We start from the raw sequence: 14,577 nt of genomic DNA, 5'->3' as shown, positions 1-14,577 counted from the left end.
TGTTTTCCTGTAGAGGTCTCTGACCAAGAAAAACCAAACGATTTAGGATTGAAGTATTTTCGAGGAGACTTCGTAAACGATATTTTCGCTTATAAAACTACTTTATTAATTATTTCTGCTTATAATAATTTGACGTAAGTGTTAATTTACGTATTTAATATATGATATAGTTGTTATATTTGATTATAAAGCGAATATTTTGTTGGTTTTAACCGAGGGTTTGTCTTTTGCTTTCGAAACAAGTCAAAAATAACTCTAAGGTTTGATTTAATAAATAGCTTTTTGTTTTAAACTAAAAATAGTTTTAAAATGCTGCTATTTGTGTAAATTAATCCTCGCATTTCATGCCTGTATTCTTTCTTTTGATTGAGTAAAGTCAATATGACTTAATAACAACGTTCATGCATTGATTATACTAAATTATTGCAGAATATACAGGAGAATTATTATTACAAAGTCATTCTGGATTACTTTCTAGTGAATTTAAGTTAACGGTTGTATTAATTTTGTATTTTTCAGCTTCCTATATTAAGGAAATGAGCTTGATGTAGTAATGAAGGAAGTCATTGGTGTTTTGCTTAATTTAAATTCATTAATAGTAGCTTTGGGTCATAAATGTAAAAGAATTCATCTTTAATTCTTTTTTGCAATGATTTAGTTTTATAAAAGTAAATCTAGTGAATAAATTTCTATTAAGGATTGTTTGATTTATTGGTCGAGCATTTTTATGGATTATTTCTGTTTTTTCGGAACCATATTTTGGATACCGATTGCCCTCCGTCGCACTGTATTGCCCTTCCGTCCTTTATTGCCAATGTCTTACTTTTGAATAGAATTTTAATCGTTTTTCTTTAACTTTGCTTTATTATTTCTGGCAGGCAACATTCAAATATTTTATTTTCTTATTTTGAAGTAATAGTTTCTTTTTCTGTTACTCTATAATGAGTAAAAAAGATGAAAGACGCTTCTATTAATCGGAGTCGGGCGAGAAATTAAAATTTAGGAACTCGGTTAGGATGATGTTGGACCACGGTCGGTAATAGTTTTAAACGTCGAGTTAAAACGCTGTAAATTTGTTTTTTGTTGTTCCTACTTATAATTTATTAATATCTTATTGCCTATTTAATGTTTTATAAGTTACATTGAGCTGGCAAATATTTTTAACAAACCATTTTTTTTATAAATGTCCTCCATATGCAATGTCCATCTACTTTGTACGTCGTCATCATGAAATTCTGTTTAGTGGCTACAAAATACTTGTCTCTTTATTTCATGCTTTGTTTATTTTATGATGGCACTATATAGTATGAGTGCAAATTTATCAGCTCCCCAATACTCTTGTGAATGTTCTATACCTAAACACATTTGCAAAATTATGTTGGCAGTCAATAATTTATTAGACACACATGCCTATTATTTATTTGAAAGTTTTGTAGATTTAATGTAGATATCAAAGAGAGTGCAAAGCAACTAAAATAGAACTATATGGATGCAGAATTACTACAGAATATTTAGTCACTGTTTACTCTTTAAGATCTGTTTCATTGTTGGATGCAACTGTGATTTTGTCATCATATGGATTTTGAAATAGCATAGTGATGATCTTGAGAATGAACAAAATGTTTTTTTTATTGCTAGTAAAATGAGTGAGTTGATGTGGAGTTAATCCATTCTGTACTGCATTCATGTCCCATCCATTAGCTATTAAATGTGTCAGATATTCTGTAATAGATAAAGCATAATTTTGTGTCATTTTTGGTGGAATTTTGTGAATATTTTATTGTTTTTTTTAATTTACTAACAGTACTTTTGGGGATTACTACCTTCATAAACATGCATATCTATTCTCAGATTTGCACTTTCTTCTTTACACAGTAATCAAGAAAAAATAACATATTGGAAACAGTTGCAGAATATTTTCTGGACTCAAAATTTCTGCAAACATTATTGTACATTAGTGCAATAATTGCTTTGTAATTTGGAAAATTTAAATTAATTCATATAAGGAATTAACTAGCCTTACCATATAATTTTCTGTGTGACACTAAACTGATTGATGAATTTAAAACTTTTGATATTGAAACATGCTTATATTAAAGCATTTTTTTGTCATTATAGAATAGCATATATATAGTAGAGCATCGATTATCCAAATATCGATCAATCGAAACGTCAATTAACCAAAAGCTTTCCAGTCAGCAAATTTAAATTTCCGCTAGTGCTGTGGCGCTGCAATCTTTGACTGTGTCTTGGGCTACTCCAATATTATTTTTGTTGGTGTGCATGTTTTAGATGACAGCACTGGCGTGAGCAGGATTTGGACGAATTTCAACAAGTGATAGGTTAATGTATTTTTTTGCACATAATCAGTTATCCGAAAAATCGATTTTTCCGAACAACCCTAGTCCCCAATTGATTCGGATAATCGATGCTATACTGTAGTTATAAACTTGATATACAGTAGTTGATTAGTGGAAATAAAATTGAAGTAGTCACCAATGACTTTAATCACCAATTTCTAGCATGGAACCTAAAGCTAAAAATTTCTTTATGATGACAATAATGGTTGCACAGTTTTTTCTGAAAAGTTATTTGAAAAATTGACAAATCTTTGGCACAAACATAAACTAGTATAGAATTTTTGACTGATTTTTCTCATTATGATGATTGTGGGCTTTTTAAACAATCATATTTTTATGATGATTTAAAATATTTTGACATTAATAATTTTTTATTTCATAATAAATCTATGGATAGGACTCAGGACATTTTAGAAAGTTTTTAAATGCAGTTTATTAATTTGGAAACTTTTTATGTGGCAAAATGGGTAAATATTTTAATTCAAGCCAACATAAATTTTACCTATTAAATAGTATCAAAAAGCATTTTGAAATAAAATGGATTTTGACACTATAAGGAGATAAAGATTTTAATAAATAAAGATATTAAAAAGGATAAAGATTTAAATAGATCCAAATTTGTTTGTTTTGTCGTTATTATTTTTTAAAATGAATTTTCTTTTTTAGGCTTTTTTAAAGTTTGTTTTTGTTTGGTAAGTGAGACTGACTTGTTCTTACTGCACATGCATAACCTTGTAAGTAGGCAGTGATCTAACAAGTGATTGAACTGATTAGAAACAAAATAAACAATATTCCAGTTTAACTGAAAACACAATGTTTCCACATTTTGACTAATTTTCTCTGTCTATAGACTTAGCCACAGACGGTATTTCATTTTTTGTGGTTATTGTGGTACTTTTTATACCACAAATTTCCTTGGACTGCTTTATTTTCTCTTTAAACTCATTTTTGTATTTGGACAAATTCGGCACCTTTGATGCCTTTTGCCAAGAATTTTCCAAATTATACTTGAAATATTAAATATTTTATGTAGTCTGTTAATGAATTATAAGAACACTACATTTTTTCAGTTTTCTCAAAACTAATAATGTTTGATGGTCAGTTATTGTTCTCAACAAAGTAAATGCTGTGCAATAAATAATCATGTTTTAAACAATTAGTTTAACTATGTTAACACATCTTAGTTATTAGTTTTATTATCTTAACACATTTAGTTTAATACAAAAGTCAAATTTTCACTGTTAATAAATTGAGATCACCATGAGAAAATACTCCAAAATAATTATAAAAAACGATGGAGTCAGACTTTCTATTCTTCTTATGTTTTACTCTTAAAGTATACGAAAAATATATTTTTTCGTATACTTTAAGAGTAAAACGTAAGAAGGATGAGAAAATAGTTTAATCCCTTCTTTCAGGAAAAATTTCATCAATGTCCTCAAGAGACTACAGGCTTTTTTTGATCTGGCAACTCAACAGAACATTTCCATGAGAGATTTCATGTGAAATTGAGACAAAAGTTTCACATGTGAATGTTTGGAAAACATTAAGGAAAAACAAGAATGCAAGTTACATAAAACTAAAGGATGAGTAACAAGCAACATTAGAATGGACCAAAAAGTATATATATTTTGGATCAAAGAGTGGAACAATGTGGTGTTTTCAGATGAAAAGAAGTTCAGTGTTGAAGGACCAGATGGGAATAATACATATTTGCATGATTTGTGCAAGGCACCTATGGATTTTTTTAGTAGACAAATGGGTGGCAGCTCAGTTATGATGCTATACTTGTTCTTGTTAAAGTTAGCATTAAATTAAAATCTGAAAATTATCAGGTGTTACTGGAAAAACATTTACTCCCATTTAGATCATGTTTTATAGGAAGAAAATGGTACTACCAACAAGACAGTGCTCCCTGCCATAACTCAAAGGCAACTCAAGACTGGCTTAAGGCAAAGAAAATTAATGTTTTACATTGATCAAGAACTCCCGACTTAAATTCCATTGAAAACCGTTGATGATTTTAAATCAGAAGGTATACAGAAACAATTGCCAATTTTCAAATGTTTACGAACTTGAATGTGCAATTATGTACCAATATTGACAACGACCTACTGAAAAAAATTGTAGAAACCATGCCACATGGGCTATTTGCAGTGATTGAAGAAATTGAGCAACAATCAGCTATTAATCAACAAAAAAGTGACTTCTCAATCTTTGTTTTCATGATGGTCTCATAATTTATTAACAGTGAAAATTTGACTTTTGTAAAACTAATAAGTAAAATGAATTAAGATTTTTAAACTAATGATTGGGTGGCAATTTGAAAAAACTGTTGATCTATAAATTCCCACTATCTCCTGTCTTTCCTTAATCTCAAGAACATTGTTAGATAAATGAAATTCAAGACTGGATATGGAAAGCCTAGTCCCAATTAACTATATATGAACTTCAGATGCAAACCAGAAGTCACATTATTTCAATTAAAAAAATTCCCCGAAAAGAGCTAGATAGATGACCGGCACAACTTCATTGCTAACGGAAAAGTATGATGTACAGGAGCAAGACACTACAGTACTAATTTGAGGTGGAGAGTATATATTTTAAATTAAATCAATTAAAAATATGATCAAAAATTGCAGCCCGGCATTGTGACAAAGTCACAATAAATAATTGCTCATTGTTATAGAATAATAATTGACCATTAAACATTGTTACACTCATCTCTAACTGCACTCAACTAATGCTCACACCACGACACAAAAACCTATAAAAATGCAGCCTTTTAATTCACTTTTCTGATGTTTTCGGCTAGTTTGAATGGCCTTCCTCAGGAACAGAAATGGTGGCCTTTTCTATATTGCAGTTGTATTAATGTATTTTTGTATTTATTTATTTATTTATTTTATTTATGTATTTATTCACTTATTTAGTTTATTTATTTATGTATTATATGTAAGTATAGTTTATTTGTAATTCTTCATGTACAAGCCTGCACAACAGATATTTAAGAAAATTCAAAGTTTCAAATGTTCCAAAACAAATGTTGTTATAGAAATCAGAATAATTTGATTTTTTTGTTTTCAAGGAAGGCCATTGAAACTGGCTGAAAACGTTAGAAAAGTGAATTAAAAGGCTGCATTTTTAAAGGTTTTTGTGAGGTGTGAGTAAACATTGTTAGTTTTTGTAGTAAACTAACAATGTTTAATTTTAATTTATTACAACACTTAGTAAAAATATAATTTATAATTTAATATACTGTAAATATTTTAAAGGAAGAAAGTAATAAATTAAGTTTGGCTTTTAGTTTTAAAACTATTATAAACAAAAACGTTATTTTTTTGTTTTTTTTTATGGTAATAATGTAGGAGACATTTTCTATTTTTTTGTCTACTTTCATTGAATGTTCAACATTAGGATCATTATCCATTATTTTTTGTCTAAGATATTTATGGACATGAAATATTTCATCAATTTTTTTTAATATGAATTGTTGTCTTAATTTTATCATCTCTAATGTTGTTATGCTGAGTTTTGTATGCTCATTCTACATCTAGATAGTTCTTCACCAATATGGTCATTATGATGAGACTGCCACAATTGAACATCTTCCTTACCTATTCTAGTTAATCCTAGATCCGATGTGAGTCACACAGTGTCTATGGAACCATTTAATTTCAGAATTAAATCCTTGAAAAATTTATTCCTCAACATGCAAATGCATGTTGAGGAATAAATTTTTGCCAAACAGTTCACGTGTTGTTGTAACGTCTCCCCATGCTTCACTGATGTTTTCTTTAGGATAAAATTTTCCCAAAATATAGTGGGTGCTTTCCCAATATGTTTCAAAAGTAGTTGAAGAAAAATTAGAGGCAGAAATCACAAAAAATCCTTGAATAACTATTCGGGATCTCATGATAAATCTTAACGTATCGCTAATAAGCATTGTTGAGATCCTATGTAGTTTTGAAATTGTCACAAAAAATGATTTTGGGGTTCTGCATGTGTTAAGTGGAAAAACAAATTGGATTGAATGTTAAAATGTATTGCACTGTGAAATCATTAAAAAAACAATAACTCAACATTTCATATTTTGAGTAAAAAGGATTAATGGAAACTTTTCAGTTGACTTAAAAAAAAGCTGCATTGCTCCAAATCCTGAAGTTATTAATCAGGATTTTAGTTATTGAATTAATAACCACAACTTAGAACTGTATTAATTGGAACTATAATAAACAGGATATGGTTGTTATATATTTCAGGATTATTTTATATATAAATTTGTGCTTATTAATAATAATTTTTTCAAAATAATTGTCTGTAAAACATTTAAAATAGTTTTTTTTATTGAAATAAAAACTGTTTTGAAAAAGTTTTGCAGACAGTTATTAGTTATTGTTGTTGACAAAAAGTTATTGAAAAAAAAATTCAACAAAATAAATTGCATTCTTTCATACAGCAGTTCAATTAATATAAAAATTCATTAATCACTTGTCACTTTTAGCAATCACAACCTTACAACAGTCATTAAAGGTAATTAAAAATTGTTTTTACATCAAATTAACTACTGGTATGAAAGTGTTTAATATGGCATTCAGTGTGTTTGTACTCTGATTTCTGTGCAGTTATCAAATTTATCTAATTTGGTGGTTTTTTTTTATCCACTATCTCAAGGTTTGTTTTTATTTATCAATATAATTTTGATTATTTTATAAATTTTATTTTATGACCTAAAGAAATTATTATTTCTTAATTCTTTGCACAAGTTTTGTTAACAATCATAATTTTCTAAATTAGTTTTAATGTATTTTATGAAACTACAAATTTAGTTTTAAGGGAAGTCTTTATTTTTTGTTATAAAAGGATGTTTTGTTCTGAATCTGTTTTGCTATATTTATTCAGGCCCATCAGATATTAAAATAAAAATACATTCAGACTCTATATTTAAAAATTTGATTTTATGATAGATTATTCTGTCAATTTATTAAAGTAAAAAGTGTTAAATTACCTAACATCCTCTACTTTAAGATAAGTTGAGGAATACAGTGGGTCCTCAACATATGTGTGAAATATTTGATTTTAAAATAACAAAATAGAAAGTCAATTTACTTTGTTCAAAAACACACAGCATACACTTTTTAATCACTAATGATAATAGTTACATACATCAAGATGTTACGGCAATACCGAATTTGAGAAATTCATTGGAAGGAACATTTTTCAAATATTGAATAGTTAAATTCTTTATCTATTCTCTTGATTTACAGGCTTCAGAGAAGATCCAATTTCATGCAGCTGCTAACAAGTTGACTTTCCTTAAGTAAACTGTTATTTGAAATTCACAATAATAATTCTGTTTACAAACTAAAACTTTTAAACATGAAACTGTTGAATTAAAACTGAAACAATTTCATTTATCTCTATTCAATTTGAAACTTTGTTTCCAACTATTGATTCTTCATGTATGCAGAATACAGTTATGGCATTTATCGTATTTTTGTGCAAATAAAACCGTGCTATTACATGTGAAAATTGCTAGTTTTTCATTTTTGAAGTATATCCTACATTTTAAGAGCATGCTCTCATATGTGCTAGCTTGTTTTGGATTATAAGAGCACTGCACTGTTATTTCAATATAAATTAAATGTCATTGAATAGTTCCTGTATCAATACATTTACATCTCTTATCAAATTATCCAACTTGGCTACCTTCCATCATGTTTTATTACTTCAACTTTAATAAGTTGTGCAAAGTAATCATGTTTTTTAAAAATTGAAGTATGTAGAATGTTTCCTATGGTAATGTTATTGAAGATATTAGTGAGGTTGAGGCCGAAGTTTTAAATGCGAAAACGTGTACACAAGGGCGTCGCCAGAGGGGGGCAGAGGGGCAGTTGCCCCTCCCTAGACATGCGAAAAAAATTATTTAAATGCTAAGTCATTTATTGCCCGATTTATAATTCCCGCGCAAAAAACCCAAGAAGATTATGTTTTAATTAAAATAATCTGAAGCTTCTTAAAATTTATGAATCGTTTTTATTTTACCTACATACAATTCATATCCTCTATCAATTTATATTATCTTGCCCCCCCCTGGCCCATTGGCTGGCGACGCCCTTGCGTGTACATCAGATGTTCAGTGTCACTTTCCCGTAAGCCTAGAAGTTTGACAATGGTGTTTGGAATGTTGAGCATGATTTCACTGACTTTCCAAAAACCATTATCAAACTTCTAGGCTTACAGGAAAGCAGCACCGAATGTCCGACGTACGTGTTTTCACATTTAAAACTTCAGCCTAAACCTTGCTATTAATTTTAAAACATGTAGAAAACTGTGTGAGGGAGAATATTTCTTGAAATTATTACAAAAGTTGCTTCTAGCTCTTGGTATAATTATATTAATTAAATTATCAACAACCGTGAGGCAGATAATAGTGAGGGCTTATCAGACCAATGATAAGCACAAATGCTCAGGGATCAAGTGAAAACAATTTAATAAACACAAAAAAAATTACTACATAAGAATGGAAATGAAAACCCAAATACATTTCGGACTATTTTCCCGGTAGGAAATAGTCCCTCATCAGTTGGTATTAACTAAAGGTAATGTTATGTTAAAAATTATACAAAGTAACGGTCAACTATGCCTAAAGCTATACAATATAAAGATGAAAACGCCGTTATAACTGTATGAGCGGTAAGCGTTATCAGTGTAGACAGGTGTAACAAATCTTCATAAAGTTGCATGGTGGTGTGACGTACAGGATACTGTTACAAAACAGTTATAAGTTAGACAATTATTGGTTTACTGTTATGAACTAAAGTTATACAGATGGATAATGTACTGTACATACCAAAAACAATAAGACGACAGAGTTGTCTTATTGTTTTTGATTTGAAGGAACAAAATTTTAGCAGGGGCATGTGAATGCAAAACTGTAACATTGAAATATTAATTATTTAAGTAAAATTTTTGATGTTTTTAATGATACCAGAGTTGTAGTTACTGCTATTATTTAGGTTGTTTATACATTTATTTTGAAACATAACAATTAAGAGGCTTTTTAAGAGGTATTTTCTGTCCTAGTTAGAGGTTTTTGGATGTAAGACTTTCTGCTTGTCTGCAGCACTGCTCTGTCCTTTTGTTGCTTCCAAAGTTATTAATTAATTTACATATAAACATATTGCATCGTTACTGTAGCAGGAGTTATATTGTACAGTACATTTGGATCCTGTTCTAAGCCAATTCTTTTCATCTACAATATTTCAAATGAAAATAAAAATGAATTTATAATTAAATTTATCGTGAGATTGTGCTTAACCACCCGTCTCTAGCCAAATTGCTTTGAATATGATTATTAATTAACCTTAATATAAATCTGTCAAAATACATAGTTATTTATAAATGTTAAAATTTAATTTTAGAATTGTTAACAAAAAGTTAGCATAATTAAATTGTAAGCATTGGCTTAAAATAAAAGAAAAATTTGATTCAAGGTAGGAAGTGAAGTGTGAGGAATGGAATTGCAGGAATATTTTGTGAATTGGAACACTGTATTTTTGATTCGCATCCAGTTTTTACACAAATTTAAATATATAGTACTCTATTGCTTTTGTTTGAGCAAAATCACTTTATTATGTAAATTCATGAGTAATACTTGTCATTGTTTTTAGCACTTATGTTCAAACACAAAACAGGAAGAAACAATGTCATATGTACACATTAGAAAGAATGTTTTGACTTCTTCAGTAAATTATTTTAAATAAAAAAATAGAATTGTTTAAACAATTCTATTTTTATACCAGTCCTTTAAAAAAAATTGGAAAATTCATCAGTTTGTGATTTATATTGAGTTGAGAAAAGTGATTTATAAAACTTCTTAAATTGAATTTCTGATAAATAATGTCAAGCTATTTATCAATGTATTTCAATTTAATAACTTGAACTAATAATCTGTATTTTTAATGAAAAATTTTTAAAAAACTCGTCAAATTTCCACTTATTGGTTGAAGTTAACAGTGAAATCTCATTTTAGAAATCTTGTCTTCATTGCTTTCACTTTTTAGAATAATGCAATATAAAGAAAAAGATAAGATGGATGCATGGTGAAGTTTCAGCTTACTGTTGTAGTGATTTTGGATTTGATTAAGATTCAGACTCTTCTACTTATAGTTTGAATAGTATAAGTGAAGATGTCATTTTTCATTTGTCATCTATGCTGATTGACCCTGTTGTGAGTCACATTACAGCAGTTACAGCCATATATAACCTTAAGAAATTGGTGCTGTATATTAAATAATCAGAAAATATTGCAATCAGTTCAACGTAATGTAATTTCAGCATACAAATTATGCAGTATTTATTGTACAACAAAGTTAAGTTACTGTGCAATAAATAGCAATGTCTTCCGTGGTTTTGAATTTGGAAATCTTCGTGTTAAGCTCTTCTGAATGAACATTGCATTCGATGCTCTCATTTTCTCATGTGCAGTCACCCTTACTGTCGCGCGAAGCGTTGGAAATGCAGCATTTCTTGAGTGCTGCACAACTTTTTCTGTGATATTTGTTCAAGTAGTTGTGACGTTACTTTAATAGTATTAAACGAGATTTAGCTAAGTTAACCTTTTAAAATATTTACAATTACGAATATTGGTGTAATAAAACCACTAAAATAACGTAATTGAATTACTGACAAGAGAGATAAGGCACGTGGTACTAGAGATCGCTAATTATGACGTATTACATCGAATCGAAGGCGCACCCTATTTTCATAGATACTAAAACCTGAAAAAAATGCGTCTTACATTCGAGTAAGTACGGTGTATATATAATACATGTGGAATAAAGGTTGACATTTTCCTTTACAACAAGTCTTCCCTGTGCACGTTGACTATCGCAGCTAAATTTAGCGCATATTAGTTTATTTATCGGGTCATCTTACTGGTAGTCTAGTTTAATGTAATTTTATATTTATTACTCCACGCAGTGATAAAATTTTTAAAATCTGGCAGTTTTTTTAATAGATTTTATATCTTGCAATAAGGATCGAGAAATGGCTAGAGGACAGCAGAAAATCCAGTCTCAACAGAAGGCTGCGAAGAAAGCCCAAGAACACAAGAGATCGCAAGGACACGATCAGAAAGCAGCAGCCCAGAAAGCTCTACTCCATACTTGTACCGTTTGTAAAGTAAGTAGTCAAGCTTGACTCGTCTGTTTTTCTTTGTTAAAAAAAGAATAAATCAGTTAAACGCGATTCTGTGTCTTAAATACAGGCCCAGATGCCCGATCCCAAAACCTACAAACAGCACTTCGAAAACAAACATCCCAAGAACGCCCTCCCCGAAGAGTTGAAAGACGTTTGATCGAACCACAATGAAAAGAACAGATTAGTGTGATTTATCAAATATGTACTTTATACACAGTAACACTATCTTTCGGGGGAAAACAAACTATTTCGAAAGTGGACATTCTAAATAGTGGATGTTTTCTCATCCGTTTCATCTCTTACTGATGTGGTTTGAAGGGGGAATGAAATTAAGGAAAGTTTTTTTTCAATAAAAGTTTTTTGATCATTTTTTTTTCTGGTGTTTTCTCGCATCCCCGTTAACGGTACGCGACTACATCAGCTGTAATTTGTATCCTTTTATTTGTAGTAAACGTTATTTCAGTTAATAACCGAAAATCGGGTCGCCGTTCTATCTCCGAAGTAGGATGAGCCGAGTTCGGTGACCTAAATAACCATTCACAATGTTCTCGTTCCGTTTGGTGAATAGTCTTTTTATTTTACGAGTTGCTTTGCTTAAACTCATCTTGTCCCAAGTTATTGTAGAAATTTTTTTTTCTAGATCACGATCCAGTCCAACTGGAGTAAATTTATGGGTCACTGATTCACTTCGCGATTAGAACTTTAATTTCGAAGGTTATAAAGGGGTTACACGACCGGGTGTAGGACCTAATAAGAACCGTAAGGATCAAGAAAATCTATGTATCGTATTTTGTACTATGCATTGAATAACTAGTTGGTTACGTGAGTCAGACTCTGCCATAACTAACTAGATTTTAGTCACGGATGTTTTTTAAATTTTTTATGTAGGAAATAAAGTTTTACTTGAATCATTCTTAAATTTAGAATGCCTTAATTGTGTGTTTAAATTGTGTTAGAAAAATAGAGCAACGAGCATAGTTTCCTGTTCTCTCTCTACTTTCTGGTGTACTGGCGGATCAGTAATAAAGGAATAATCAAGTCATCAGGGAAACAACAAATAATCGAACTAAAAAACTGATATTTATTTGTTGTTTCTATTGCTTTGATTTATTTTAAAAAATTGAATTCGGTTTTAAAGTGTTTCTAATCTTCAGGTAATAAGTATGTTACATATTGATTTGATGTAAATATTTTATGATTTTTTATGAAATGTAAACAAATCTTATTTAAAACATACTATTTAGCTCGTATTTGATTAAATAATACAAATTTAGATTCTTTGGTATAGTTACGGTAAGTATCAATAAAATTTATGTTAAGCGTGAAAGTAAGCTTGTTTTAAAATTTGTGTTTTCGAATTATTATATTAAGAAATTTGAGTGTTTCTCATTTATCAACCTAAGTATAAATACAAAGGGAGTAACTCGTATTTTGTTTACATTATTAATAATACTGGATATTGTTTTTCTCAGTTATACTTTAGTGTACTAAAATTGAAAATTTATTTGTTACTTCCAAATTCTTCACAACGATGGTATACCCGATCATCTAGGTAGCCGCACTGCGTGGTATCAAAGTTCAAATTCAGTTCTGATCCGAATGTTATAGATAATTCGGATCGGGCGCAGTTCTTCGTTCTAGGGACCCATTCTTAACTACCATCGGAACTGAAGTTTCGGTATTTAATGGCGACGGGAGGCTTTTGTTCCATATTCGAACTACTGTGTAAGATCCTAAGAGTTTTTCACTTCGCTCTAAGTGCAGTAAGACCCATTAAGCCCGTCGTGGGTTCAACTACAACAACGATGGGATGGCGAGACGAGCGGGTCGAACCGTCAAAAGATTTCGGGGTTTCGACCCGCCTGGGTTTCCAGAGCGGTGGATTGAAGCGGTTAAACTCGACCATTCAGCCGATTTGCTTAGAGACTATTATCTAGTATATTTATGGTACGACTTATCGCCCAGCCTCCTCTTGCCCTTGGATGCCGAAATTTCGATATTATCGATAGAAATGTAATAATTTAACTTCACGGAAAAATAGAAATATTTAAACAAAATCATGCAATGTGCGAGAGGGTGCCGATATTAGGAATTCGAGTGAATAGTAAATACAGTAACAATAAAACTTAAAAATTGCAGCCCGACATTGCGATGAAGTCACAATAATATATACAGGAAATCCTCGTTAATTCGAATTCCGTTAGTTCGTGACTGTACTTTTGTCACAGGGATTGCAGTTGTGCTTTACCGGCTGTTATGTACTAGGTGGTTCCAAGTGAAATGGCCTATTTTTACCTCTGACTTTGAACGTATTAAAACTTGCATATTTAATCAAAATTGTCTCCAACATTTATATTAATACACTTTTCCCAATGCAATAGAAATGCATTAACGCCAGTTTGATAGAAATCACGAGAATGAGAAGACAAAAAGGTTTTGCTTCTAAAGAATAATAAACGAAATTTGGCGTGGTAACTTGTATATAAAAAGGCATCGATGCTATTCAGTATTAGTGGTTAAAGTTCGAGGGGTCGGACTTATTATAAATGCCTATAATGATTAAAATTTTCATTATTTTTAAAAACTCATCTTTGCCTTTAAAATGAAGTCTTCTGTCTTTTTATTGTAATTAATAATATAAAAGTTATTTTTTATATAAAATCTTATAATAGCCGAGAAAGTTACTCAACTCGTTAGATTTTGACGTGAATACGTCTTTAAATTTACTTCCGTAGTGGGAGGCAAACTGATGACGGAAAAATCGGGGGATACAGTTTGGCATTGCAGCTACATATCTATCATCTACATCCAAAATTTAATTACACCACTCGATAGTTAAAGGATCAAAGAATTCATTATGTTGAGTGGGGACTGTGCGGCGGAAGGGGAAGCGCCGCCATTTTGAGGTCGTTTCGCCGCGTCACATACTTTCCGTTTAGTATACATTTTGACTCGGAGAGGCTACGACGCTCGTTTGAGTTTCAATTTACAGCTCTCGTCAATATTTATCGAT

General features: G+C 30.4%; 1 protein-coding gene across 2 annotated transcripts; it reads left to right on the top strand.

Annotated features, from left to right (window-relative positions):
- Positions 1-10: 10 nt before the first annotated feature.
- LOC136971703 (zinc finger protein 706-like) lies at positions 11-11,935 on the top strand. 2 transcript variants are annotated; one of them, XM_067266181.1, is made up of 3 exons: positions 11-134; positions 11,403-11,546; positions 11,632-11,935. In XM_067266181.1, exons 2-3 carry the CDS (start codon positions 11,412-11,414, stop codon positions 11,719-11,721), a joined length of 225 nt encoding a protein of 74 aa, XP_067122282.1. In that variant the 5' UTR covers positions 11-134; positions 11,403-11,411; the 3' UTR covers positions 11,722-11,935. The 2 variants fall into 2 exon arrangements, with proteins under 2 accessions (XP_067122282.1, XP_067122281.1); XM_067266180.1 differs by having other exon boundaries at positions 11,383-11,546.
- The last annotated feature ends 2,642 nt before the right edge of the window (positions 11,936-14,577 follow it).

The sequence above is a fragment of the Centruroides vittatus genome, unplaced genomic scaffold (assembly GCF_030686945.1).
Source record: "Centruroides vittatus isolate TY-2023 unplaced genomic scaffold, ASM3068694v2 contig_2682, whole genome shotgun sequence".
Lineage (NCBI taxonomy): Eukaryota > Metazoa > Arthropoda > Arachnida > Scorpiones > Buthidae > Centruroides > Centruroides vittatus.
The sequence above is the reverse complement of the archived record's forward strand: the minus strand, read 5'-3'. Positions and strand labels throughout refer to the sequence as shown.

Coding starts and splice junctions, on each gene's coding strand:
- LOC136971703 (XM_067266181.1), top strand. CDS start 11,412: ATGGCTAGAGGACAGCAGAAAATCCAGTCTCAACAGAAGGCTGCGAAG. Junction 11,547..11,631: donor ATACTTGTACCGTTTGTAAA/GTAAGTAGTCAA, acceptor TCTTAAATACAG/GCCCAGATGCCCGATCCCAA.